Source organism: Heterocephalus glaber, unplaced genomic scaffold (genome assembly GCF_053883595.1).
Source record: "Heterocephalus glaber isolate CG9 unplaced genomic scaffold, H.glaber_assembly_v1.0 deba00001610, whole genome shotgun sequence".
NCBI lineage: Eukaryota > Metazoa > Chordata > Mammalia > Rodentia > Bathyergidae > Heterocephalus > Heterocephalus glaber.
This window is the reverse complement of record NW_028258381.1, coordinates 33,413,661-33,439,825: the sequence shown is the minus strand read 5'-3', so window position 1 is coordinate 33,439,825 and position 26,165 is coordinate 33,413,661. Positions and strand designations below refer to the sequence as shown.

The 26,165-nt window shown below is 55.8% G+C and overlaps 1 protein-coding gene across 1 annotated transcript in view; it reads right to left on the bottom strand.

Annotated features, from left to right (window-relative positions):
• Nucleotides 1-1,348: 1,348 nt before the first annotated feature.
• The window catches only part of Fam20c (FAM20C golgi associated secretory pathway kinase), a 47,596-nt gene continuing 22,779 nt past the window's right edge, over nucleotides 1,349-26,165 (bottom strand). The window contains exons 4-10 of the mRNA XM_004840308.4: nucleotides 11,455-11,547; nucleotides 10,030-10,145; nucleotides 4,540-4,720; nucleotides 3,891-4,000; nucleotides 3,664-3,745; nucleotides 3,151-3,210; nucleotides 1,349-2,299 (exon numbers count right to left, since the gene is read on the bottom strand). Of these exons, the coding sequence (XP_004840365.2) occupies nucleotides 2,050-2,299; nucleotides 3,151-3,210; nucleotides 3,664-3,745; nucleotides 3,891-4,000; nucleotides 4,540-4,720; nucleotides 10,030-10,145; nucleotides 11,455-11,547 (892 nt within the window). The 3' untranslated portion in view covers nucleotides 1,349-2,049. The remainder of the gene's footprint in view (nucleotides 2,300-3,150; nucleotides 3,211-3,663; nucleotides 3,746-3,890; nucleotides 4,001-4,539; nucleotides 4,721-10,029; nucleotides 10,146-11,454; nucleotides 11,548-26,165) is intronic.

Sequence of the window (26,165 nt, the reverse complement as noted above, 5' to 3'; positions counted from 1 at the left end):
CAGCAGCTCAGCAAGAGGACAGGGCTTTGTGGCTCATAGGTCGCTGACCAACAAGGGGTCTTAGTGAAAGCCATGGTGACTGCCGCTCCCATGCTGATGTCTTGGGACTCCTGAGCTTTGTGACCCTGACAGCTGACAGCTGGGACTCAGGCTCGGGTATATATCCATGCTCTCCAGTTTGGAAGTCTGCCAGAGTTTGCCTGGCAGAGAGGAGCCAGAGCAGCTGAGCAGCCTGGGCCTGGGGTGTGGGCCTTGCTCTGAGCAGCAGGCAGACTTGGGGCCTTGTCACCTCTCACTCCCTTTGACATCTCCCTGGTGGTCTGGGGCTCTGAAGCCCACAACTGAGCCCACCCAAGCTCCTGTAGTTTCCAGCACTGGCTTTGCAGTTCCAGGAACCTAAATGGGTTTTGCATGGGCCGGGGATTTAGCTCAGTGGTTCTGCCACCTGCCTTGCAAGTGGAAGGACCCGAGTTTGATCCCTGTTACAAAAAAAAGAAAAGAAATGCATCTAAATGGGTTTTGCAGCCAGACACCTGTCTTCGTCTCAGTTCCCCACCCATAAGATGAGAAACACAAATCTGCTCTTGCAGTGTTGCCTCACAGACCAATGATGGTCTGGTCAGTGATCTACTGGGGCCCGGCACCCAAGAAGCCACCACCCTCTGTGGCTGAGTACCTGAGCAGAAGTGCCTGCCACACCCTCTGCCCAGGATCCTCCTGACTCAGCTACAGGGTGTGACAGGCCCTCCTCCACCCCGTCCTTGGCCTGCCTCTCTGGGGAGCCCCCTCTGCCCCACAGCACCTGCTTGTTGGGAGGGCAGAGCTTCCTGGCAGGATCAGTGGGGGGTCTCGGCCCTCAGCTGCCCTGGCTCAGGGCAGCCACCCTGTGGCTTTTGTGGTGGACACGGCATGACACCCTCTGAGGCCTCCTGCGGCTTTAGCTTCTCCGAGAGTTCCACAGGGTGGAAAGGTGTTGCTCTATCCTCAGCCCATGGCCCCCTGCTTTTGTTTGTGTGACACCGAGGATTGAGCCCAGGGCCTCTGCACCCAGCCACACTTCTGGCCCTCTTTATTGCTTTTTATTTTGAAACGGGGTCTCACTATGTCACTGACTTGCCCAGGTTGGGCTTGGACGGTGTCCTTCAGTTTTGAGACTGCAGGCCTCACGCCAGCCTGTTTACCCCACAGCTTAGCAGACAGCTCCCTCTGCAGTCCCACAGGCTGTGGGCTCTGGGCCACCTGGGCACCAAGAAAGCTGGGCCTCTGCCATGTCTGGCTCCGGGCCTGCTTCTCTGGGACGGAGGACAGGAGCCAGGGTGAAGGCCACACCCCAGCGAGGCTGGAAACATACGCTTGCCATATCTTTATTGCACTTTTGCCACACTGCAAACTATTCCACAAGAATGCCGCGAAGGTTCGCCTACTGCTTGGTGCCCGCTGACCCTGTGTGATGGGTTTATGCCAAGTGTCCAAAGCAAAGCCAGCAGGGAGTGGCGCTGTCACAACGGGAAGGCCCGGCCTCTGCTGGAGTAACTGTCACTGCTTCACAGTGCTTACTTGGGCCCCTGTGAGTCCAAGCACAGCCCGTGCCATCCGTCTGGAGCCTGTCCTAGATAGCCCTCTCCCACCTCAAAGTGCTGAGGCCCCAGAGTGGGGGTAAAGGAGTTTTCACTTTGAATGAGGTCTAGAGCACGAAAACGTGTCAAATGTCATGGTGACCCTGCTGGGCAGGAGCCACAGGACAGGGAGGCAGCCCTGCTCCATGCAGACGGCTGTTAGTGCACACATGTGTGCCTCACATAAACCCCAAATGGAAGTCGGCAGAGGTTTCCTCTCCCTGTGGAAGGAGGGGAGGCCCTGTCCAGGAGTACGCATGGCCTCCTGGCCTCTCCTGTCTCAGAGACTCAAGAAATACATCCTGGTGGGGCCACGTGGAAGGGTCACCGGTAGCCACGTGGGCGCGGTCCTCCTGTCTCTGAATTCATTGAATTCATCGAATTCACCAGTGGCGTGTGTGGCCAAGTCTGCCCTCTCTCGGGTGGCAGGTCACTACCTCTCAGTGGCCACTCTGTGCTCAGTGTCCAGGTCGTCCTCCACCACGCTGCCCAGCCCGTCCTTCTCAATGCAGGCTCGCACGGCCTGCAACACAATGCGGAGCCGCCGGTCCAGGGCTTCCAGGTGCAGCTGGTACAGCACGGGTGCCACCCGGTCACGCTGCAGGGACTCGGCCATCAGCAGGCTCAGCTTGTACTCCTCCCTGGCCAGCAGCTGCAGCCGCAGGTAGGTGGACTTCCTGATCCTGCCGGAGGGAGAGGTCAGTGGAGGGCTGCGGGCTTGGGTGGGGAGTTAGAGAGAGACGGGGGGGGGCAGAGAGACAGACAGAGGGGTAGAGAGAGACAGAGAGACAGAAAGATGGAGGGAGAGAGGGGGGAACAAATAGATACAGATACAGAGACAAAGTTAGAGACAGAGGAGAGATAGTCAGAGATAGAGACAGAAAGACAGAGAAGCAGAGACAGAAAGAGAGAGAGACAGGCACAGAGAGATAAAGTCAGACAGGCAGAGAGAGAGACAAAGTCAGACAGGCACAGAGAGAGGCAGAGACAGAGAGACAGGTAGAGTCAGGCTGAGACAGAGACAGAAAGACAAAGTCAGGGCAACAGAGCCACAGAGAGAGTTGGACACAGAGAAAGAAGCCACAGAGTGGCTCAAGATCAAACCCTCACTGGCAGCCATGCTGTGTGGCCAGGAGGGTCCTGCCTGGCAGACACAGGGCAAGGCCAGCCTTCCGTCCTGGAGGACTCCCCCAGCTCGATGGCCTGTGCATCAGGCAGACGCTGATGTCTCCTGAGGGGACCACAGACCACTGTGCCCAAGCCTGGTCCAGCCATACGGGGAGGGACAGGCTTGGGACCCCCAGGAGTGGCCAGGCAGGACCTGACAGCTGTGGTCAGGCCACCAGAGTGGTCTCTGTTGGTGAGGAGCTCATCTATGACCATGGACCTGGGGCCGGGCTGATGGAGGGGTGGGAAGCAGGGCAGTGGGGCGGGATGGGGGGCTCAGAGATGTAAACCCTTGTGTAGGGGCCGGGGGCGCCACCTGACCCACTCCTTACGGTGACATCTGGGAGCTGAGGGGAGGCGCCCGTACCTGCAGCACTGCTGTAAAGGCACCAGGATGGAAAGCTCGTCGTGTGAATATTTTCCAAATCTGCCAGAGGAAGCACAGCCATCAGGGGCCCTTGCAGGCTGGGGAGGCGGGCAGTGCTCTGCTGAGCATCCACACGGGGCTCTAGATGTGGGGCTGGCCTCTGCTGGGGCCCAATTTAGACACTCTTGTGTCTTTGCAGGGACCATGTGACTGCATGTGACAATCCAGGTTCCGAGTGCTGACCTGCAACATCTGGCCCCGCAAACACCAGACACTCTTCTGGAAGGAATGTTCTTTTGCTATTATTATTCGCTTCCCACTCTGCTGGTCTGGGCCACCCTCCCCCAGACAGAGTCCCCACCTACTCCTCAGCCCTGCTCATCCCTCAGTTTCCCCAAGGTGGCAGGGGTCCAGAGGGGGCGGCCCTCCTTTCTGCTTGGGGCTGGCACCCTGTGCCTGGCTGGGCCCACGTGGGGGATCAGCCTACAGGACTGTGGGGAGAGAAGCACCCACCCTCTTCCATTGTCCAAGTGGATGATAAACGTCTCATTCCCAAACTTCTCGAAGGTCTCATAGTGGTGCCGATCCATGTTTCCTGTGGGGACAGCACTGAGTTCCCTCTGCCCACCCAGCAGACCTCAACCCAGCCCTCGTGAACCCCAAGCCCAATGTCCCATGTCAGCTCTAGTGCCATCAGTCAGGACAGGGTGAAGGTCCTGGGCCTGGGCTGCTGGTCATACCCATGAGGAAGTCGAAGATGGTCATGTCCATGACATCCAGGACACGGTGGCCACTGTCATAAGGTGGTGTCTGCTTCACCTCCTCACAGTAATCTGGGTCCACTTCCCACCTGCAGGGGGCAGTGCAAGACAATGGGTCCTCCTCTGTGTGGTCAGGGAGGGCCACACTAAAGTCTGGGTGCTGCCCAGCTCAGGAGGGCAGAGGCCAGTGGGCTTAAGCTCCTCAAAGAGGACTCAGTGGAGACCAAGTGTCTGTACCACTGTGGGCTATGAGGCCACATTAACAGGAGTACAGGGCCAGGACGTGATCAAGATGCTCCTCTACCTGCCTCCATGAATCAGGCCTGGAAGCTACCATCATCAGCTGTGGGTGTGTGGATTTGGAGAGTCACTGTTGAGAATCAGGGCCCAGATATCACATGGGACAGACTGGTTTAAAGAGCAGGGGACATTCCTTCCTACAAGGGATGAGGGGGACAGGGAGCCAAGGCTGGGCTCAACCCCTGAGGAACATGTCTTAAGCGACCCTGGGAGCAGTCTGCCCCTCCGAGGCTCCTGCTTCTCACACACAGAAGCTCCTCCTGGCCCTACCACTTGTCCTTGCTACCCGTCTCTGCCCTGTGGCCCTGGACCCTACACCTGTACTCACTCTGCCTTCTTGCGCTTGTGGTAGGAGCGCCGCCAGGGGTTCCGCCAGGTCTTCCTCTTGGCCAGTGACAGGTCCGGCAGGAAGGCGGCCAGCGAGCCCTCTATCTGGTCAGGCCTCCCGCACAGTGCGTGCTCAGTGGAGCAGTAGTAAGAGCACTCCCCGTAGAAGCAGATGTTGTTGGCTGGGGGAGAGATGGCCAGGTCACATGCACTGGTCCAGTGGTGGTCCTTCTGTGCCCAGCCAGGCCTATCCCCATGTGTCATCCCACGGCCCCTCCAGACCTCCTGCCCTTGGAGACCACCTCCAGCCCCCATACCACCAGCAAGACTTCCAAGGCCGCACAGCCTCGCCCTCAGAATCGGGGATGGCATTCAAGAGTCAACATTCAAGAGCTCAAAAAATGGCCCTTGCTATGAAGAAAGTGAAGAGGTTGCCTACAGAATGGAGAAAATATGTGCAGATCATGTATCTGACGGGGAGCTAGTGTTCAGCATATGTAAAGAACTCTTACGACTCAATAATAAAAAGAACCCAATTTATAAGTGGGCAAAGGACTCAAATGGACCTTTCTCCAGAGACACACAAGTGGCTAACAGGCTCACGAGAAGGCACTTTATCAGCACCACTGGTCATCAGAGAAACAAATCATATCTGCACAGAAGTTTCACTTCACACCCACTATGGTGGTTCTGACCCAAAGACCAGCCAGTAGCAGGTACGGGCGAGCACGTGGAACATAGGAAGCAGGTGGGAGTGAAATAGGGAGGCTGTGGGAAGACAGCCTGGTGCCCCAAACCCCACCAGGGTGTCATCAGGGGACCCAGCCATTCCACCCCTAGGTTCCTGTGTACAAGAACTGAAGATGCGATCCCAGAGACTCCTTATGCTCAAGAGGGAACAACAGCAAACCATACTAAGTCCCTGCCAGCTGACCAATGGATCCACCAAATGCAGTATTTTCAGACCACAAAAATCTCATTCAACACAGGCTGAGCTCAGGGGCTCAGTTAGAAGCCAGGCCAGGAAAGTCACCAGTGTGACTCCACTCACAGAGGGCGTCGAGAGCAGCAAATCTACAGAGTGGACAGGAGGTTGCTAGGGGCTGGGAGGATCTGGGTGGTGCCAGCAGGTATGGGTTTCTTTCTGGAGTGACAGAACCATTCTAGCCCTGGATGGTAGTGGCTACACTGCATCATGCTTGTGACAAAGCCACTAAATCATATATTTAAAAGTAGTGAATTTTGTGGCATGTTGCTTGTATCTCAGTAAAAAAAAAGAACTGTTTAAAAACTGCAAGTCCTTGCTGCCTGATAGCTCCCTGGTTTATGACTTTGCTGCCAGGGCCCCTGAATACCATCCCACCTTGATTGCAGCCCCAGGATGATCTCTTCCCACATGTATTTATTGACTGAATCTGGGTTTTTATGCTTTGGTTTGTCTGGTGGAGCTGAGGCCCTTGTTGTGCACCTTCTCATGCATGCCTGTGTCTAGATGTTGCTTCCTTCCTGAGCCACACACTCAGGCCTTTCTAGGATCTTCCTTAGGCTCCCAGAGCGCCCAGACCACAGGTCAGGACCAAGAGTCGAATGCAAACTCTGCCAAGCATTTCCAGAGCAGAGGAGGTAGGACAGAGTTCTGCGGAGCAGGCCCAGGGTGCCAGCTGATTCCCACATCTGGGGCACACATCAAGCTTGGCTGCGTACCACCTGCCTCTCCCTTCCTTCCCGGCCTCACCATCCATCCAGCACCATATCATTACCATGGTTCAAAGATCAAAAGAGCAAAGAGCAATCAGCCTGCCTTCACCCTGGGGTTAATACAGGTTAATTGGCAGCCTCCAGAAGACAGAACGGCCAAAGCTGAGTAACGGCTCCATTTCTGGGAGGAAAATCTTTATCCCATCTCTCACTGGCTGGAGCCATGAAATCGATTACTCTAATAGCCTCCCGCCCTCACTGAGCTGGTTTAGATGGTATCTCTTTGTTTGTTTGTTTTATTTATTTTTTATTTTTTGGTACCGGGGATCGAACTCAGGTCCTTGCACTTGTGCAGCAGGCGGCGAAACCACTGAGCTAAATCCCCGGCCCTAGATGGTATCTCTTAAAAGGCAAGGGCATTTCACAGCTCAGCTCCTTCTGCAGCAGGTGCAAATTCTGCCTCTAAAGGGACACCCAGGGTATGGCTGGTGGCTCCGAAGGCCAAGGACCCTTTCCAGCTGACCAGTGAGGGCCAGGCACACCTGCACAGGGCTGAGGGTTACACCAGGTACATGGACAGCCTCGCTGAGTGGATGCCAGGCTCCCGGAGAGGGCAGGCTCTGGGGAGGAAGGAGCTTTCGTCCTGCTCCATTTCACCAACAAGGAAAAGGAGAGAAAGCCAGCATCCAGCTGGCTGGGAGAGCCAGCACATACCCTCTGTCCTCTGAAGATGGGCCAGTCAGCTCCCAGGGCTGGCCTCGACCTGGAGCCATGAGTGTCTGCTTTCTTCAGGGATTCAGATCCGGATGGCCCCTTGCTGAGTACCCAAGGGCCCAGGACAGACCTGTCGGAACCTTGCAGGGTCAGCATGGCAGCAAGGCATGTTTCTGAGGAGGACGTCAGTCCTCCTTGCCCTCATCTCAGGGCTGTGGACACTGGTGAACACGCTGCCATGTGAGGTGGTGCCCTGGATGCTGGCAGGGTCTCATATTGGAAACCCCATGTCCTTCAATGTGCACACGAGCTGGACGCAGGGTGTGGACAACACAGTGCCCCTGTCCAAGCCCAGGCCAGTGAGGCAGCAAGAAGAGCCAATTCAACATCAGGCAAAGCCCCTCAGCAGTGCTCAGGGCCTGTGTCCTTCCCCAGAAGGCCACACAGGCATGGCCAGCTCAAGGAAGTGCACAGATAATTGGAGTGTGCTGATGTGTCCCTCAGAACTCACAGAGAAAGCAAAGGTGTGTGGCCAGTGAGAACTGTGGCCTTGGAGCTGCAGGCTCTCACCGGCCCTGCCCCTCACAGGCAGGCAGCTGTGGGGCACTGCACCGTCCTCTCTGAACACGGCTTCCACAGTCCTAACCTCGCACTGGGCTGCCTGGGCTCACACTGGCTCCAAGGCGGCCCTGCCTCTCCCCTGGGCTTCCTCTTTCTGACTGACCCCAAGAGGAGAGCTGCTCAGAGGCAGGAGGGCGGCTGCTGGGATCAAAGCCTCTCCAATCACACTTGGCTCTCAAGAAGCAGTGATGGTAATTTTGGCATCGGATAGGCTAGAAGTGCAAGCAAAGCAAAAATGAAGCAAATGAAGCTGAACGGATTTCGTTTTCTAAAATGAGATCAAAACTGGCTCCTGAGACCTTGCTGCTTCAAAGAAGTGAATGTTCCAAAGGTTGTTGGAAGAGATCCGCTGACACAGTGCAGTCAGGGGCACCGAGGGCCCAGGAGGCTGCACTCAGAAGTGACCAGCAGGGACCAGAAGTGGCTGGCCAGGTGAGCCACCCTGGCCAAGGAAGCTTCTCAGGGTTTCATGGGAGCTGATGACCAGCAGGGAAAACGTGATCTTGATCAAGAGCCAGAGACCAGGGATGGGGAGGCTGCAGGACCGGCTGAGCAGAAATGCGAGAGAGTTCACAATGCCACCACCATGGGAGCCATTGGTTGCCTTGCCATGGGGACTCCACTAATGGACAGCTCCCTGCTGAGGGCAGGAGAGATCCCAAAGGTCAACCAAACTGGGTGTGGAGTATCTTAATTTGTCTGCTTATGCTAATAATTGACTCAGTCTTTGCAAAAACCAAAACAGAACAAAAACAGAAAAAAGAATCTATAAACCTTCACTATTACAAAATGACCTAAAAATACAAGCTGGTGACAGCACACTGCACACGAGGCCTCCTTTGGGCCCTCCTGCCTAGGCAGAGGCGTCTCCTAGGTGCTGGGTGATGGGAGGTAGAAAATACAGTTCCCTCCACCTTGCCAATGTTCCCATGCAGTGGACGTTTCAATGGTGCTGGCCGCCCTGTCCATGCTGTTGGCAGAAGGCTTTGGGGGTGGGGATGCTGTCAGCCAGGTCCATGGCTGTGGGGCACCCACTTCACCCTCACCCACTGCCTGGACACTGGACCTGCAGACTCTGCCCAGTAGGAGTAGGTTCAGTCAGAGTGGATGACATTATCCATCTGCATGGCCTTGGCAAGGGCATGTGTTCAGCGTTAGGGGGTGTGCTGACCCCTCCCTCCTTCCTGCCTTGTGACTGCATTTATCTTTTGTCCAGACTTAACAGCCCAAGAACGAGGCCTGGTCTAGAACACAGCCATTGGTCCGGGCGGAAAATGTTGGCAACTGCCAAGCTGGGTGGCGGTTCCTGAGAACAGGAAAGTTATTCTCTAACATTTTTTTTTAGCCTTTGAAATATATCACTATAAAGGTCAAAGTAAAAATTGTAAAAGGCAACAGACAAGAAGCAGTCAGGCATTTGATGGCAGGTGGGGGCCAGGTGATCAGTTCCTACAGGCAGTGGGGACACAAAGCAGGGCTGGAGGGTGTGGGGATGATGGGTTTGGAGGAAGATTATCAGGGCCATGGCTGGGCAGGGGGTGGGCTGAACAGGAGCCCAAATGCCAGGATCCCAGCAGCAAGCCTGGTCCCCGGCTGGGGGCCAGTTTCAGTCCTCTAGTGGAGAACCCAGGCAGGGCTGAACCTGGGGATGGCCAACCTCCCAAGACCCTCCAGACATAAGGGCTCTTATTCAACCCCTCCAACCAGTTCCCAGGGGAACAGGGACATTCTTCTTTGGGAACATCTGTCCTATTTTTCCCTTATGAATGGGCTTGAGAGGAAGAGACCATATGAAGAGCTGGGTGAGTACTGGGTGAGGAAAACAGAGCTTAATTAAATTAGGGGTTCACAGCTCTGGATTCTGACAACTCAGCGAATGCAGTTAGGAAAGAGTATATTGATCTGAAACATCTACACGAGATGAGCTTTTAGGTCGGGCTTTTACGTGCCAGCAAACCCTAAGACACAGCTCATTAAAGGCCGTTACTGGATTTATGTGATGAGCCACAAGGCTCTGCCCATCACTACACTCGCTCTGTGGAGATCACCGGGCACCTCTGGGTATGGAAGGGGCTTCCCAGAGGCCAGCATACGGGGTTCACCAGTGCCAGGGGCTCAGTGTGGGCTGCTGCCAGGAAGGGCTCAGGAGTGGATGGGTCAGGGTAGCCTTCAATGCAAGTTTAAGTAGCCAGGGCAGATGAGTAATCAAATACCAAAATAAACAGTGGGTGACAGTGGCCATAACCCTGTGGCTCCCACAGGGAAGCGGTCAGTGACGCAGCCACACCCACACGGCCTCTGGCAGCTAGTTCACGTGCAGGGTAGTCGGACACTCACAGACGGGAGCGTGGTCCCTACAAAGGGCCACCGGCTGAGAACCAGTGTTCTGCAGCACCTTCTTTCAGAGGTGACCCAGGTCACTGCATTCCAGGCCCCACGGGCTGCTGGACAAGGGTACCTGGAGAGATAAAGAAGGTTCTCCACAGCTTCTTGTCCCGAGTCACATCCCGGATCTCCTTCGTCATGTTGACCATCCTGCCTGCCACTGGTGGGACTCGGCGGAAGTCCAGGATCCTGGCAAGAAAAAGGCAAAGAAAGGACTCTTTGCCACCCAAGGCTGATTCTCACGGCCTCCATGGCCGTCAGGGAACCACATTCTCCTGCCCCAGTCTAAGCCAGCTGCCAGCTGTGGCTCTGCCAGCACAGACGGGTGGAATGCGCCCGCTGCCTCATGTGCTGGCGTCGGCCCTGCTAGGCACCCAATCACTAAAACATGCCCTCATTTCAGGGCTAAATTTAAAATGAAACTAAATTAAATTAAGCATTCTTAATGGAACTCTTTCTGAGCGGCGCGGCATGCATGGCCACTTGCTTAATTAAATGGAGATGCCGATGTGAGCTCTTCCTGCTGACACAGGATGTTGAGAGGGGCTGGCTGGAGAGAAGCCAGGCAAGGAGGGACGGGTGGGGCACACCCTGCCACCTCCTCCTGCCCGCCTACCCAGTGCAGGCGCCCCTAGGCTGCAGGGCCTGTTTTAGTAACAAACTGCCCTGGGCAGTGGCCTTACTAGCTCGGGGCCATCGCTGTCCTTTTTTTTTGTCTCTGTTGCTCGAAGTGGGTGAAGTTGTTGAAAATGAGAGTCCTGGGGACTTCTGCAGTCACCACCTCAGGTCTGTCGTCTCACTGGAGTCACCCGGGATCTGCTTAGATGCTGACTCTGGTTCTGGGGTGCAGCCCAAGGCTGTGCTGTGGCCTGGGTGGGGTCTCTGTCCTCCACACCCAGCTGACCCCAGGGGCAGGCCTAGGAACCCCCTTTCCAGGCACAGAAACAGACGACTGTCACACAGGGTGTGTGTCGCCCACCCGACCTGGTCAGCAGCAAGGGGTCGATCGGAATTTAGTATTAACCACGTCCCGCTGTGTCTGAGTTGCCCCTTGGGAGACAGGTGACAAGGGACCCTCACTCTCTTCCTTCAGGAAGCCTTCGTGGTCCCCCAGGCCAGTTCTTGGCCATGACTTTCCACGTTGAAATACACAACAAGGAACCCTCTACCCTTCTTCCTGTGTTCCCAGCTCCCACTACTCACCATCCACCCCAGCCACTCCTTGCTGGGGTGGGCAGCAAGCAGCACCCCACGGATCTCAGGAATCAAGGGCAGTGCCCACCTTGCCCACTAAGAACAGGTGCTCCAGGAAGGCTGTTCCCCCAGGGCCTCAGTGTTTTGGCTGCCTGGGAGGGCGTGAAGTCTAATCCACGGGCTGCTCTGGATGGAGAGCCCCGAGGTGGCAGCTGAGGGCTGCTTATGATGGTAATGGGCTGTGGACCCCAAGGCCACATGGCCCCTGCAGCCCCTCTGGGGAGGAGGAAGGAGGGGGCCTCACCTGTCCAGGTGGAAGGCGGCGATCTCTGCATTGTGCCTCTCATAGTCAGAGAAGTAAAAGAAGTCAGGGGGCGTCTCCTGCTCCCTCGTCTGCCTGGAGAAAATGGGGCAAAAACCAGAAGGATTTGTCACTGAGAACAGTTCTGATTATGGAGACATCTGGGACCTGCCACCTTCTACAGCTGACTTACATTTTGGAGAACTGTGCTAACCACAGTCACAGCTGTCCTTAAAAGTTAAAGTATATCCATCCACTCCAGTCAAAGATGTTATACCTAAAAAGCACTTAAGTACCCAAGTCTCAACACAGCCTCCTTATTTGCTGTTTTCTACCATCTCCTCTGCTCACTGGTTCTTCACCCCCAGCACCTGTGGGTGGAAATGCATTGCCTGGTCAAACTGTGTCTCCCTAGAGTAGCCCTGAACCTTCCCGAGGTTGTGACCTCAGGAAGCAGCAGCTCATCTTCAGCTGCAGGTAGAAGTTTATACTGGGGAAATGGGAGAACTCTGTCAGCCCGGCTGCCAGGAGCTAGCTGGGCAGCACAGAACAGTCAGCTCACTGCCAGCCAGACTACGCCAAGGCCGATGTGCGGAGGGCAGTGCCGGTCTCTAAGTGGAGATTTGGGCTGCGTGGGCCTGGGTGTGTGTTTTTGGGGAGGACAGCCCTGCTGCAGAGCAGCTTTCCCTTAGCTGGACACAGGCTTTTCCAATGTGTGGGCCTAGGACCTGGTCTGGTGGGATGAACCATCCCACAGACTGGCCCTGTCACCATCAGTTCCCTGGTGGGAAGGCTGGGATGTCCCCATGGGCCCTTTCTGAAGCCTCCCATCCTCTACTGGGCTCTGGGCCTCAGTTTCCCTGCTCTCCCACTCAGCTCCTGAGCTGAGTCATGACCACTTGCTGTTCCCTGCACTTGACTCCTCCTCCTTAGCCTCCTGCCTGTGCTCAGGTTGTTTTCGTATTCTGGAACAGCCTTCCCTTTGAGACAACAAATGGCTAAACCAGCTTTTCCAACACCAGGTCCAGGACCTCCGAGCACATGGGTGTCCTTAACGAAGCTAGGAGTTTGGGTGACAGGGCCCTAGGACCCCGCTTGGGGTCCCAGGAGTGTGCATTCACTTGGGGATCCTGTCCATGGTTGTGAGACAGAGCAGAGCTCTGCTGGATGACAGGACCCTCCTGTGCTGCTGGAGCTTCTACACTCCCAACCTAGGCCCATGGCACACGGTGGGTGCAGCCTGGTCCCAGTGCCCAGGCCTGGCCCTGCATTGGGCCTAGCTTGGCTGCCATTTCCCTGAGGGCCCTGAGGGGCTCTAGGACCCCTGGACTCAGCACTCAGCGCCTCCCACAGTCCCCAGAAATAATGCCAGCACCTCTCATCCCTGCATCTGGCCACAGACATGAGGCCACAGGCAGGAAAGGTCAGCCAGTGTCATTCTGCAAACATGGATGGTCTCCAGCGCCTCACGTGCTGGGATGTTTGGAGGAGGCAGGGACCAGCCAGCCACAGGGCTCTGGTGAGTCCCTGTCACTTGGGGATTGACCCTGAGAATCTGGAAATGTTAGCCTATCAATGCCCAAAATCATAGCTGAGAGCGATGATTCTGGCATGAAATCTGGCCCCTCTGGGTGCTGCTGTCCCCACCAAGGAGAGTGGGAGGCTTCTGATGGGGGAGGAGGCGTCCAGGCTGCAGGCGAGGGCCACAGCTGTGCCAGGTGGTTCCTTGAACATCACTTATCCCAGTGATGGAGTTCCTCCTCCACCTTTCCAGGAACCTGTGTGTAGCGTTGGTGTTGGGGACAGACCCTTGGAGGTTCCCCTGTCCAGGCGGGCACCCTACTAATTGAGGGAGTGCTGGTCTAACCATGGGCTGAACTAGGGTCGTGCTGTCCTTGCGTGCTTCCTCAGTCCACTCAGTGGAGGAGGCTGGCCATCCAGCAGCAGCTGCAGGTGGCACACGGGCGCCCTTGATGGGCAGAACTCCTGAAGTTCAAGAGAGTCTGGACTTGGTGTAGTCTCCTGGTTTTAAAATGTGGGCAAATAATTTCATTTCTTTACAGCACTGTGGGTCAGACCAGGCCTGTCAGTCCCCTCCCTGGTCCAGCCGAGAGCTCCTAAGGTTGAACAGTAGCCCCTGTGCTCAGCTCAGAAGTGCTGGCTTTCGGCAAGGCTGTTCTCAGAACGCTGGTTCTTCTGGACTTCTGTTAAGTTTTAGCAGGAAAAAGGGTAAGGACTGAGGCAAGAGTTCCATTCTTTGAGTTTCCGGGAGCCTCAGGCTTACAGGTGCTCCTGGAACAGCCTGCACAGGATGCTTCCCTGTTCTGCCACAGTCCCTGGCAGGTTGGTTTAGGTCACTGTGGATCACAGAATTTCCTTTGGGAAATCCTCGCCTCAACTCACGGTGCGGCAGGCAGAGCTCACTGTTGGCCCTGGGAGCAGCACCAAGCCCTGCAGCAGGGACTTTCCTGGCACCTCTTTGGGTCCAGCTGACCTTCCTTCATCTGGAAAATGAGTGCCCAAAGTCCCTTTGGGTCTGCTTGCATGGCCTGACCCTTGTCCCCAGCCCCGTGCGGGGCAGCATAACCTCCTGGCTGTGCTATTCTGCACTAACCAATGTAGCAGTATTGCGCATGTGTGGTCACTGGCCACTCAAAAAAATGGCTACAGCCAAAGAAGAGCCAGCTTTTAAATCTTAATTTAAGTTTAAATAATTAATTTAAAGTTAAATTAGTGCCTGTGGCTAGTGGTTACGAGGCAGGCAGAGCTGTGATGGCCTCTCTGGGGCCTTGATGTCCCTTGGCCAGCCCTCCCACCTTGCCTTCCTTCCCCTGCTAGCTCAGGCTACTCTAGCTGCCACCTGCGGAGAGGCCCCCAGGACTGTAAGCTCTTTCAAGGCCTCTCCTTGTCTGTACCTGGGTACACAACCCGCTCAGGGACAGCACATGTGACAGTGGTATGTGACCTTTACCGAGTCTCTTTTTACTCCCGCTCTGACACACGAGGTCTACGGAAGGGCGTTTGCCAGGCCCACCCCAAGTCTGCAGCTGCATCTCAGCTTTGCCACTGACCTGTCATGGAATCCCCTTCCCCTAGCTCGAGTCCAAGTTCTACAGGGAGAATGAGAACAGCTGCCTCTTGAGATGAGGTGTACATGAGCTGAGCACACTGCATGCCCATGTGTGCTGAGTCTACACCTGCCCTATTCAGGTAAACTGAATACCTACTCGGAGCTCTGCAAGTCTGGACCCTTGGAGCCTGGCCTTTATGCTCACAGAGCAGCAGTGACTCTGGGATACTAAGATGGGAAAGAGGGAAGGACAAACCCAGTGGTGTCCACCCAAGCTCCTGGTGAGGCTGGATCAGGATTCAGTGTGGTTAAGTTCTGTCTGCCCATTGCAGAAATGTACACACATGCACCACTGCATGCACATACAAGTGCACACAACTGCATGCACACTAACTTGTGCACGTGTGTACACACACGCACAGCCCCCTAGAGCAGAGCTATTGGGAGGATCTTGGAGGGAAGGGATTAGGCCCCAGCTCCACAGATTTTTCCAGGCACAGTTGCAAGAGGGGTGGGAAAGAACATTAGTGACTGTGAAAAGGTACTGGATTTCCCAACCAAAAAGAGGTGCAGCTCCGGCAGCAGATGAGTAGAGTCCCTACTATAGTCAACTGCACAAATCCGGTCAATGCAGCAGCTGATCTGGTGGCTCCCACCTGACCCGTGCTCTCTTTGGGCAAAGGTATCCTGCACAGAATGCAGAGAACAGTTTATGGTCCTGTTTCCCGCCCTAGGGCTCCTCCATGGGTGGAAACACCCTGGTCCCAGTAGATCTCGAGTCAGCCGGGGCTTCTCTTGCTCCAGCTGCCTCTCCCAGAGCCAGCCTGGGCCCTGCTATGCCACCATGTGCACTTCCCTCCGGGACCTCTCCGCAGCCCGAGACAGACACGGCTCCCTCCTGAGGAGTGAGCCCTTGGCATAGGGACACTGGAAAGCATTGTTCATTGCACAGCGGAGAAGGCCTGGGGGCAGAAGTGTCCTGTCCCAGGGATCCCGTGCCCAGCCATGGTCACGGACTACGGTCAGGGACTAGTGAGGAGGTGATGGGAGGACAGAGCAGCTTCCACCCCCCTGCAGCCTTCAGCTCGTGAGGAGGGAGTCACCTCCGCACACTGGGGGATGACACGTGCTCACAGCCAGATGTGCAGAGATGTCTGCACAGGCTGCTGAACAGGGAGCGGATCTTTCTGTCAACACTCTGGCCTTTCTCTCCCTCTCCCTCGTGCTGCCTGCCCCTTCCAGTGGGTCACACACCTGGCATACAGGTGCCTCAGCCCTGAGGCTCTGGGAAAAGTCCAGACACCTCCTTGAGGCCTTCCTGACCTGGCCCAGAACAGTTCCTGGTTAAAAGTCACTGGGTGCCGAAAAGCAGGCAGCTGTCCTAGGCTGGTGGCAAGGTGCCCTGGAGTCTCTTGCTCCTGACATGACCACATCCACTCTGACCTAGATATGGCTGCCTTCTTTCTCCTCCCCAGGGAACCTTGGCGACTGCCAGAGATGCTGAGAACATACCCTACTCCTGGGGAGGGGCATCTGACCTCTAAGGGGCTGGGGGCACTCTCACCCTCTCCTTACACAAACCACCCACCTACGTGGAGAACACCAGTCCCTGGACCCACCAGCCGTGGGCGGCATGGCCCCTCAGTCAACAAGAACCACAAAAGAGCAAGCTGTGTGTGTCACGCTCTACACACTCCGTGGCTCTGAATCCCGACCCCAAGGCCTGCAGTCACCGGCAAAGTTGTCACAGCCTCCCCCCTGCTGCTCGAAGACGTGAACCACCACACCAGCGGCTGGAAGCTGCTCCTTAAAAACAAGCTCCCTAGTGTTTACAGTGGAGCAGGACCGGGATGGGCCAGGACCCACTGTCCAGGGCTATGGACCACCCACCCAACCTCACCTGCATGCAGGACTCTCTCCGGGTCCTCTCTGATGGCCCTGCTCCATGACTGTGACACGTACAGCCACCACCCTGGCCTGGTACTGAGGCCCGCTCTCCACTGGTCCAAATGCCATGGCCTGCGTGTGGGGTGCCCTTCCCAGTTCCCAGGCCTCTGGCACCCTAGCTTTCTCAGACCCTCCTATATGTCAAGGCCCCAGTGGACACTTCAGAAATGCTGTAGGCTGGCGTGATGCGCTGACCCTAAGTCCCAGGACCTGTGGGAACAGGTGGGTGCTCAGACAGGGCCAGGGGTTGTTCATGCCTAGAATTAGCCGCAGGACACCTTCGGGTCACCTTGGTGATGGCTGTGCCCATCACACCCTGGAACCCTCAGATCAGGACCCTAGGGGTGGTGGGGCAGATTCCAACATGCTACTTGAGCTCTTATCTCCAGGCCATTCTTGCCAGGCTGTGACCAGAGCAGCCCTGACCACCAGGCTGTCCTGCCTAAGCCCAGGCTTCCCAGTCCCAGACACTTGGTCATGTGTGGCCACCCCTAGGCTCAAGCAGTCACTGAGGGGAGGGTGATCATGCTGTGCCTTGGCCACTGCTCCTTCCTGGTGTCCTGGAGCCCAGCCCCACTTGCACGGGCAGGGACCTGGCATTCCCCCAGGTTGGCGGCGGCTGGGCGATCATCATCCCACCACGTGGTGTCACCCCCACACAGAGCCTGTGGCCACTGAGGACATGGCTAACCTGGAGGCCCCTTGCTGGCCAAGCGGCTGGTGGCCTTCTGGGTTCAGTGTAAGCGGTGAGGGGCCTGATACTTGGGCATAACCTGCTCCCTTCCCTCCCTGAACTTTCCAGGTGGCCACAGCCCCTCAGACACCCTTTAAGCTGTGTGTCACAACAGGCCACTCAGCAAGAGCGACCATCTGGCCACCAGTCCCAGTCCATCGTCATGGCTGGGCCTTGCGCCTTGTATGCATGTGCTGTAGGCTGCTGTCTATGGCCGCTCACATGCCAGCTTCTGTGTTTGCAATAGGCTGGCTCCCCAACATGACAGAGGCCACCCTGCCTCCCTTCAGCCACGAAGTCCCCTCACTCCATGCTGCACAATTCTCAGGTTGAGACCCCAAGTTCACACTTTGTCCCCGAGGTCCACTCCAGCTGGCTCCTCTGGGAAATTCCCACAACTCCTGAGCCTAGTGGTGGAGTCGTTCCAGGCTTCTACAGGCTGTGCACCCAGGGCAGGCACCCAGTTCAGTCTGCACTGATAAGGCCTCTGGGCAGAGCCGGCACAAGGCAGTCCCAGGAGGGCAAGAGGGCCTGCTGCCCAGCTAGACGCACTTGGGAAAGCGGCTGGCGCTAGGGCCTCCAGTGAGGAGGGGGTCGCTGTGTAAGGTTCGAGGGCAAGGTGTCGCCCTCCAGGTCTTCTGTTTAAAGTCGGCACCACCCTGAGTGTGGTGGTGCATGCCTTTAATCCCAGCACTCAGGAGGCTGAGGCAGGTGTATTGCCGGGAGTTTGAGGCCAGCCTGGGCTACACAGTGAGTTCAAGGACAGCCTGAACTACATAATGAGACCCAGAAAACAAAACCAAACAATAAATCTGCATCAACATGGAGGGGTAGATTGCTCAGGGATGGGGTAATGAGAGCCTTAGTCACAGGGTACCTCGGACCCTCAAACACCCAAATACACATCTTTGGAAAATGTCCTCCTCCTGCAGGGGCCCCGCCTGCCAAGAAAGGCTGAGAGAACACGGATCCGAGCCACGTCTGCAGCCACGGGAGCTCGGCAGCACAGCAAGGGTGGCACAGGGACATCTCTGGGGCTGCTGGGAGACAGTGGTGCCAGGCAGCCCAGGAGGAGATGGGATGTCCCCCTCGGAGACCGGCAGGCGGGTGCCCCGGTACCCGCCCACTCTGTGCCAGGCTCCCTGACTCCTTCCTGCACTGGAGAGCAGAAGTGCTGCCCTGGGTGCTTTGGAAAAGTACTGGGCCTGGTTCCCCAGCCAGGGTACAAACTCAGCGAACTCCGCCAGCTGGCGGCCCCCCTTCCCCACCTGGCGTGTGCCGTGGAAAGGTGTGCCAGGTGTGAAGGGCAGGTGAAGGGCGTGGTCCTGCTTCCAGGGTAGAAGATGTTATCGGATACTTGGTTGGCTGGGGACCCAGAGCATGAAATTGCCCTGACCGGGAGGGGGACGGGGCAGCTGGGATGAAATGCTTCCTGCTCCAGGAGAGCTCCCCGTCCAAGTGCCCTGGAGGCCCCCTGTTGGCGGCCGACACCTGCACCTGAGAACTGGATGAGGTATCCCACAGCACTGGCCAGGCTGCCTGCCAGCCCACCCAGATGCAGCTGCAGACCCTAGCCAAGGGGGGGCCCTGCCTAGGAGCTCCTCCATGCGGGGAGGGCAGGGCTTCTGGTTTTGTTGGGGGGATTGTAAGTAAGACATCAAGTTCGAAGAAGGAAGTTAGTTAAAGTAAGTAAGTAAACTGACTTTTATGGGTGAAATTCAGGGGCCCCGCTGGGGAGAGATGCTTATCCTAAAATCCTAGAACTCACATGCAGATTGCCACATGCTGTCTTTTCTGTGCTTGTCCTCACGGTGCAATCACACTTCCCAAGCTCTGCTGGGCTCTTGCCTGGTAGATCAATTCTAATTTCCTGGTTGTGTTTGAGAAGGAGCTGCCTGTGCCGAGCTGGGGTGGGGGTGCCGGGGTGCTAAATGCCCACTGCTAAAATATGCTTTCACTGCTCTCTTCTGAGACCTCCCTCGTTTCCAACGTCCCAGGAAGCTCCAGGAAGTAAGTGGCCCATGGCCCATCCTGCCCTCAGGGGTGCCATGGATGCTGAGGGAGTGTGGATGGGGATTCTGGGACAGGAGTGGTATGGTCCCCAGTCCTGGAGAAAGGGTCTGGGCTCCCTAGCCATAGCACAGAGCTGCTACCAAGTCCTCACTGGGCTCCCAGAGCAGGAGGCCCCATGGTCCTTTGTGAGTCACTTCAGTGTGCCCCGGGCTGGGTGCCCAGGGCCATGCTAACCTGACACCCTCCCCACCAGGCATCTGGGCAGAACCTCCAAGCTGAGCCAAGACACTGACAGCCTGGGGCCAGGACCCAGGACTGAGGACAGGGGCCTGTGGGTCCTGTCTTGCCCACTCCAGAAGGTGGGGCTGCTTTTTCACTGCCCCTCACCCTGGAAGCCATCAGCTCCAGGACCTCAGGCCACCACCCCTGAGGTCACAGTGAGCCCATGGCTACTCCCGGCCATCCTTTGGCTCAGGCCTGAGCAAGAGAAAAAATTTCAGGGCCAATGGGGTGGGTGCTGAGGCATAAGCTGCACTCTGAGGACGGTGTTCCAGTGGAGAGACTCATGGGATCCAGGAGGAGACGCAGAACCCGGTGAGACCCAGCAGGGCACTTGTGTGTGCCTCCTCTTTCTGGAAAGTGGCCCCTTTCCGGCTCAGAGGGCCACTTGGGGCCCAACAGCGACTAGAACGGCAGGCACCCATGGCAGCCCCTGGGAAATACTGAGTCCCACGCCTTCTGGAGGTTTTCCACAGCCTCTGAAGCCCACACACTTCTTCCTCTTCCCCAGAGATGAACACACTCAAGCCCCCTTCTCTTTAGGACTTCCCTTAGCTCCTAAGAAAACACAGTAAGTGCTGGTTGTACTCATTCATACTAAAGTGAGAATGATTAACTTCTGGGTTGACCCTCTCTGATAATCTGTGGTGGGCTGAACAATGGTTCCCCAAAGATGCCCATGGAGGAATCCCCAGAATCTATGCATGTGGCACCCCACGTGGCAGAAAGAACTCTGTAGATGCGACTGAAGGGTCTTAACAAGGGGAGAGTCATTCATGAGGGCTTGCTTGACACAAGTCCTGGGATCCTCACAGGAGGGCCCAGGGGAGATGGGGCCATGGAAGACACTGCACCTCTGTCACTGGGGATGGGGAAAGGGGCCATGAGCAAAGAGCGTGTTACCTCAAGAAGCAGGAAAAGGGGAGATGGGGCTTACCAGAGCCTCCTGCAGGAAGGCAGCCCATGGTGCGTCAGAGAGAGGGCCCGTGTTGTCCTGGGCACTGGATTTGTGACATTCATTATAGAAGCCTCAGGAAACTAATTTTTGGCAACTTTACAACAGGACACAGGGCAACATGACCAAGCTCCTCACTTTGAGAGGTTGTGAAATTTCCTATTCTGGTCTATTTCTTCTGAGTCTGGTCACACTATCAATGCTGGAATTTATGACACTTTAGGAAATGATGCAAACTGTTTTGCAAGAAAGTATTATACCAATGTTTCCAAAAAACAGTTGAGAGAGGCAGAATCAATACACAGCATGTGCCCACCTCCAGCTGGCATGGTCCTTACAGGGCTCCCAGTGCCCACCACTGTCCCCATTATAACGATGGGACATCTAGAGGAAAGGTGTGTGCCAATCTCATGGCTAGAAAGTGGTGGAGCCTGTTCCAGGAGCCAGGCATCTCTGGGCTTCATCCTTCCACCCACAAAGCCATGTTTCCTTCCGAACCAGAGCTGCTTCTGGGTGCTGTGACTCCCCGGTGCCAGAGCCGGCACTGCGAGACCATATGATGCTGGTCACCTGGGTAGCTGGGGTGATGGCTGCATTCGGTGCGCTCACACAGTGGGGACTGTCCCTTGGAACCATTTCCACATCAACCTTTAACTTGTGGGAGACTTTTCTTCTGTTATAGATAAAATTGGTGGCTTATTACCAAAGCCTAAAAGGTATAAAACCCCACACTTACCTGTCCCTCACTGTGAGCTGAGCACTGCGCTCAGTTTTGGGTGAGGCCCCTCCTGATTCTCCATGGTGCCCACTCTACAGCTGGTGGGAAAGGACACTCAGCCAGAAATGGCCAGATTCAAAGTTGTGCATTTGAGTCTGAGATTCCAATCCCAAGGGCAGCTCTGGGAGCCACCGGACATGCAGAAGAGGCCTAAGGTAGGCATGCATGGGGTGCAGGCCAGCAGGTCCCCTGGCAGGCATGTGGGGGACAAAGGGTGGAGCCAGGGTTGGCTGACTCCCCTCCCCTCTCCAGGGCTGACGGGGGTGGGTGCCGCAGAAGCATCACAGACCAGGTGGCTCAGAATGTCACTGCATGTGGAGCAGCTGCCCTTTCCAGGCAGGAAAAGGGGTATCCAGTTTGACTGCATCTGGGGCAAGTGTGTACTCCAGGGAGCACAGCTGATTAGGGGACAGAATGGAAGGTGGGAGCCTGGGGCAGAAGCCACAGCAAACCACTGGTCACCTCTGGTGACAGGAAGTTATTCCACAGCGTTTCCAGAGGCCATGGCCCCAGGTGGCCCAGTCAGAGCTAGGTGTCCTAAGGCCCCTGGAAGTAGACAGCAAACTGAGGTCCAGAGGGGGGGTGGACTGTGCATCAACCTTTGTGTATCCTGGAAAGCCACGGGTCCCAAACCTGCAGTGTGGGCAGAAGGCAAGGCATGAGGGGTGGCTGTGGGAGCCTGGGTCCCCGACCTCATGTGTGTTCCAACAAGCAGATGAACCCAAGCAAGCAGGGTACAAAGGACACATGCGCTGACCCAGAGCACATGGCATGGTGCTGACGACCTCTCTTGGGAGTTTGCTCCCAAGGGGATCTTCCCATGAGTGACCCTGAGCTCCACCAGATCATGCTCTCCTCTGCCCTCCCTGGAGCGATCCTGTTACCCCATGTGCCCAGTTGCCACCCCGATCCCATTCCTCACTCTGTGCCAGCACACACTATGCCCCATACCAGCCTCCTGTTCCATGGAGGGTAGAGGCTGCTGGAACCTGTGTCTCCCACTGCAGGACTTGGCACGTACTGTTCCAGTTGGGATGCTCTGTCTTGGAATCACTGTTCTTTGTCCTTTACTATCTTTTCCACTGAACAGACTCGCTGTGCTCACAGGTTCTAGGCTAGGAGCCAGCAATTGCACTCTGGCTTGTAAGTTGTTTCACTGGACATCTTGCTGTCCATTACTGACTGGCCATGGCTGCTTTCATCCACGCAGCAGAGCTGAGCCTTGACACAGAGGTGACGCTCCCCACTTCATGCTTCATAGCCGTCCACTGGCCCTGCATGCCTCTCACCTTTTTAGTGCTGGCTTGCTCTGGGAGCAGGTGCCAGAGACCAGCTCACTCCCCATGTCCAGATCTTCGAGGGGATCTCACACCCATCGACTGTTCCATGCCAGAACTTGGGTCCCAGTGGAGCCTTGAGGTGGACACCACTAGGGGAACTCGGGGATGGGGTGGTAGATTATGGGTCACTGGCAGGGTGAGGCAGCTGGCCTCTGTCCATCCAAGGCCTTCCTCATGAGCCTCCTGATGGCTCTCATGACCAAATGCAGGGACACAGAAGTCTCTCAAGGTTTCCTGAGCTGTTGCAGCACATAGCCACAAACTGGTGACTTAACACCCCAGGCCAGAAGGCTGACATGGAGGTGTGGACTGGCGAGGCTCCTCCTCCTCCAGGGTAGGGTCCCTGCTACCCCCGCCAGCTGCTAGAGGCTCCAGGTGTCCCTTGGCTCTACCCTACCTCTGTCTTCTCAGGGCCGCTCCTGTGCGTGTTAAATGTCCCTCTTAGGAGGACACGTGACTCCCTGTAAGGCCCAGGCTAGTCCAGGTACTCATCCACCTAAAACCCTTGACTTGGGCACATCTCCAAAGATCCAGTTTCAAAATAAGGTGACCTTTACATGCTGGGGATCGGGCCCTGCCACCTGGGGGCACCCACACCTGACCCTCCCTCCCCACCCAGTGCCGGTCTTAGGGAGGTGAGAACCCGGAGAAGACAGACGCTCACTTTTTCCTCCTAAACACATGGTGGATCCCTGACTCACCCAATGCAGGCGTGGAGGCAAAAATTAGCCCCTCTGTCTCGGATAATCTTCCCGTCACTCACACAGCAGAAAACAGCCACCTTGTCATTAAGGAGATATATTAAGCTGTTTAATACCAGGCTTTCGGTGGGTGAATGTTCTGGAAGGTGAGGGGGCTTCTCCTTGGCAGCAGCTCAGCGTGACCTTCAGTCTTAGAGCGCACCGTGATATTTTGAGCTAAATTTGGGCTCACTGATTCCATACCCCATCGTGGGGGCCTTGTCTATTTAAACCTTGGAACCCTGCTGTCCGCTGGTCTTTCTCAGGTGGGGCACAGTCGGCTTTGAGCTGGGAGGGTGTCTTTCCAGCATGGTGGCTGCAGGCAGAACTGGACCCCATTGGGGCAGACACCCTGGTCAGTGCTGGCCACACCTGCTTTCACAGAGGGATCTTGGGAACAAGGAAGGCAGGGAGGGTCGGCGGCAGTGGGGATGGCTGTGATGGGGCTGGAACATAGTGCGGGGAAGTCATCCGAAAATGAGCACATGAGCACGCCCGCTGCTCACCTTGCCCCGGAGAGAGGCCGGACTCTGCGCATTTGCAGGCAATGATGGTGACGAGAACCCTCTAATGCACAGCAGCTGGCTCCTCCTGGCTGTCCCGGCAGGTCCGTCTCTGGAGGCTCTTTGGGCTGGTGGGAGCTGAGGAGCAGCCTGTGTGTCCCGGGGCTGCTGCTCACCTGCTTCAGTGTCCTTCTGCACGAGACAGCTCGTGGTCTCGGAGAGGCTGCCAGGCCTAAGGCTCAGGATGAGGAGTCCCCAAGCAGGGATCCTTGAGCAGACTCAGTTATTCTACAGCAGAGATCCCCGAGTGACTGTTCAGCAGGGCCAGTCCTGGAGGACGCAGTCTCGCACAAGAGGCCGAGGCTCCAGCTACAGGTTGTCTGCTTCTGCGACTTGTGTTTATCCCTATGGCTCGTGCTGACTCCACAGAAACTGGTGCCCTCCACAGAGCCGGCCATGGATGCTGCTCCTACCCGGCCTCCCAGGCCCCCATGTGTCAGTCTCTGGGTGAAGGGATGGGGTGCAGGCCTGGCTTGTGACACCATCCCTTGGGGCCAGGATCTTGCTGCAGGGTGCACTCTGGGCGTCCCTGACTACAGAGGGGCTTGCATCCCTCAGTGGCAAGGACATGAAGAATTCTGAGCTTTCCCGAGGAAGCTGTTCCCCTCGATTGCTCCCCAAAGTGGGACTTGGAGAAGGAAATCACTGGCTTCACTGGCTTCTCTGGCTGGGTGGAAAATAACTCAGAAAAGACTCTTCACCTTCTTTCGGTCAATTTAATGAAAAGCAAAGCAAAAATGACTCAAAGAAGATTTGTAACTGTAAGGAAAGTCTGTGGTCACTCCACTGAAGGACAGTTATGATAGTGTGGACTTGATTTCAAAAGCGAAAGTACACAAGCCGTTGGGTTTTTGTTTTTTGTTTTTTTGTGGTACTAGGGATTGAACACTGAGCTATATTCCCAGGCCTTTATTTTTTATTTTGAGACAGGGTCTTACTAAGTTGCCCAGGCTGGGCTCAAACTTAGAATCCTCCTGCTTCAGCCTCCCAGAGTGCTGGGGTGACAGGTGTGTACCACCATACCTAGCTATGATCATTGCTTTAAAAAACCCTCCTCTGACCACATAGGGTCCAAGCCATGGCAAGGAATAGGCTCTCCCAGTCATCTGGAGACAAAGGAGGAGCTTTTTCCTATACTTTCTCCTTTGAGGTTCATCATCTTATTTAAAAGTAATAAAAAGATGAGATGCCACTAATGACTAAGCCAAGGATTAAATATTTAGCACCAAGGTTACTGCTGTGGTCTTGTTCTCCCTCCAAGGAGTCCTAGATGTTTAGGAATATTAATAGGAAAAATAAACTAAATCCAGAGAGACAAGCTTGTGTTTCAGCCCACTCTTTGGGCTTGTGGAAGATCTTAAATCTGCAGAATTTCCTTTTGGGGCATTAGAAACAACCAACCCCAATCAAACTGGTTTTGAGTGAAATCCCTAGGATTTCATTTCCCTCTCCAGTATGAGGAAAATGAAGACCATATTTTCTTTCTTTCCTTTTAATCTTCCCTCCGTTCCATGACAATTAGAACACCTTACACTCCAGCAGGCACCTCAATGGCATAATAACCAAAGAAAGCCCAAAAGACATGCTCGATACCGCTGTTGAGAAGAATGTTTCTGCAGAAAATGACTTGCTTCCTTTGGTTTTCAATGAAGGGGTCATCTTTTCAGGTGGCCCGAGGAAACGTGGCAGGGCGGCAGGCTGGGGTCTTACAGGAAGCTGGCTGTGTGTTTGTGTTGGGGGAGAGTCTGCACACTGCCTGTTCTGGCCTTGGACTCCCCATCTGTGTGCAAAGCCAGGGCCCAGCGGATGCAGCCCACGGCTATGCTCTTGAAGGCTTTGCTGGGTTTTTACCACTTACTCATTTCCCTGCCAAGTTCCCTCAACTACTATATAATTGTTAATTATTTCCTTTCACTATTATCTTATTAAGCAAAGAAACTTCCAGCTGCCAAGTGAGAGCAGAAGACAGCTGACCACTGCGGTCAGCCTCAGGCAATGGTCTCTGGTCATGAGCGGGTCCCTGATGCTCCCTGAGCCAGCATGACCCCCACTGCCTGCAGCCCTAGCAGCCTGGGCAGCTGAGTGCAGGGTGGGGTGGCTGTCTGTGCAGACTACACAGCACCAGCGGCCCTGACCCGGGTACCTGAGACCTGGCAGTGAGCTCAGTCTGCGTGGTTGGGGAGATGCTACTGCTGCTCCTCCCCAGACACTCCAGGATCCCGAGTTGGGAGGCTCCTGGCCAGCTTTTCCCATGGGTTCAGGGGTTCAGCCAGCTGAGGGGCATGGCCAACTGTGT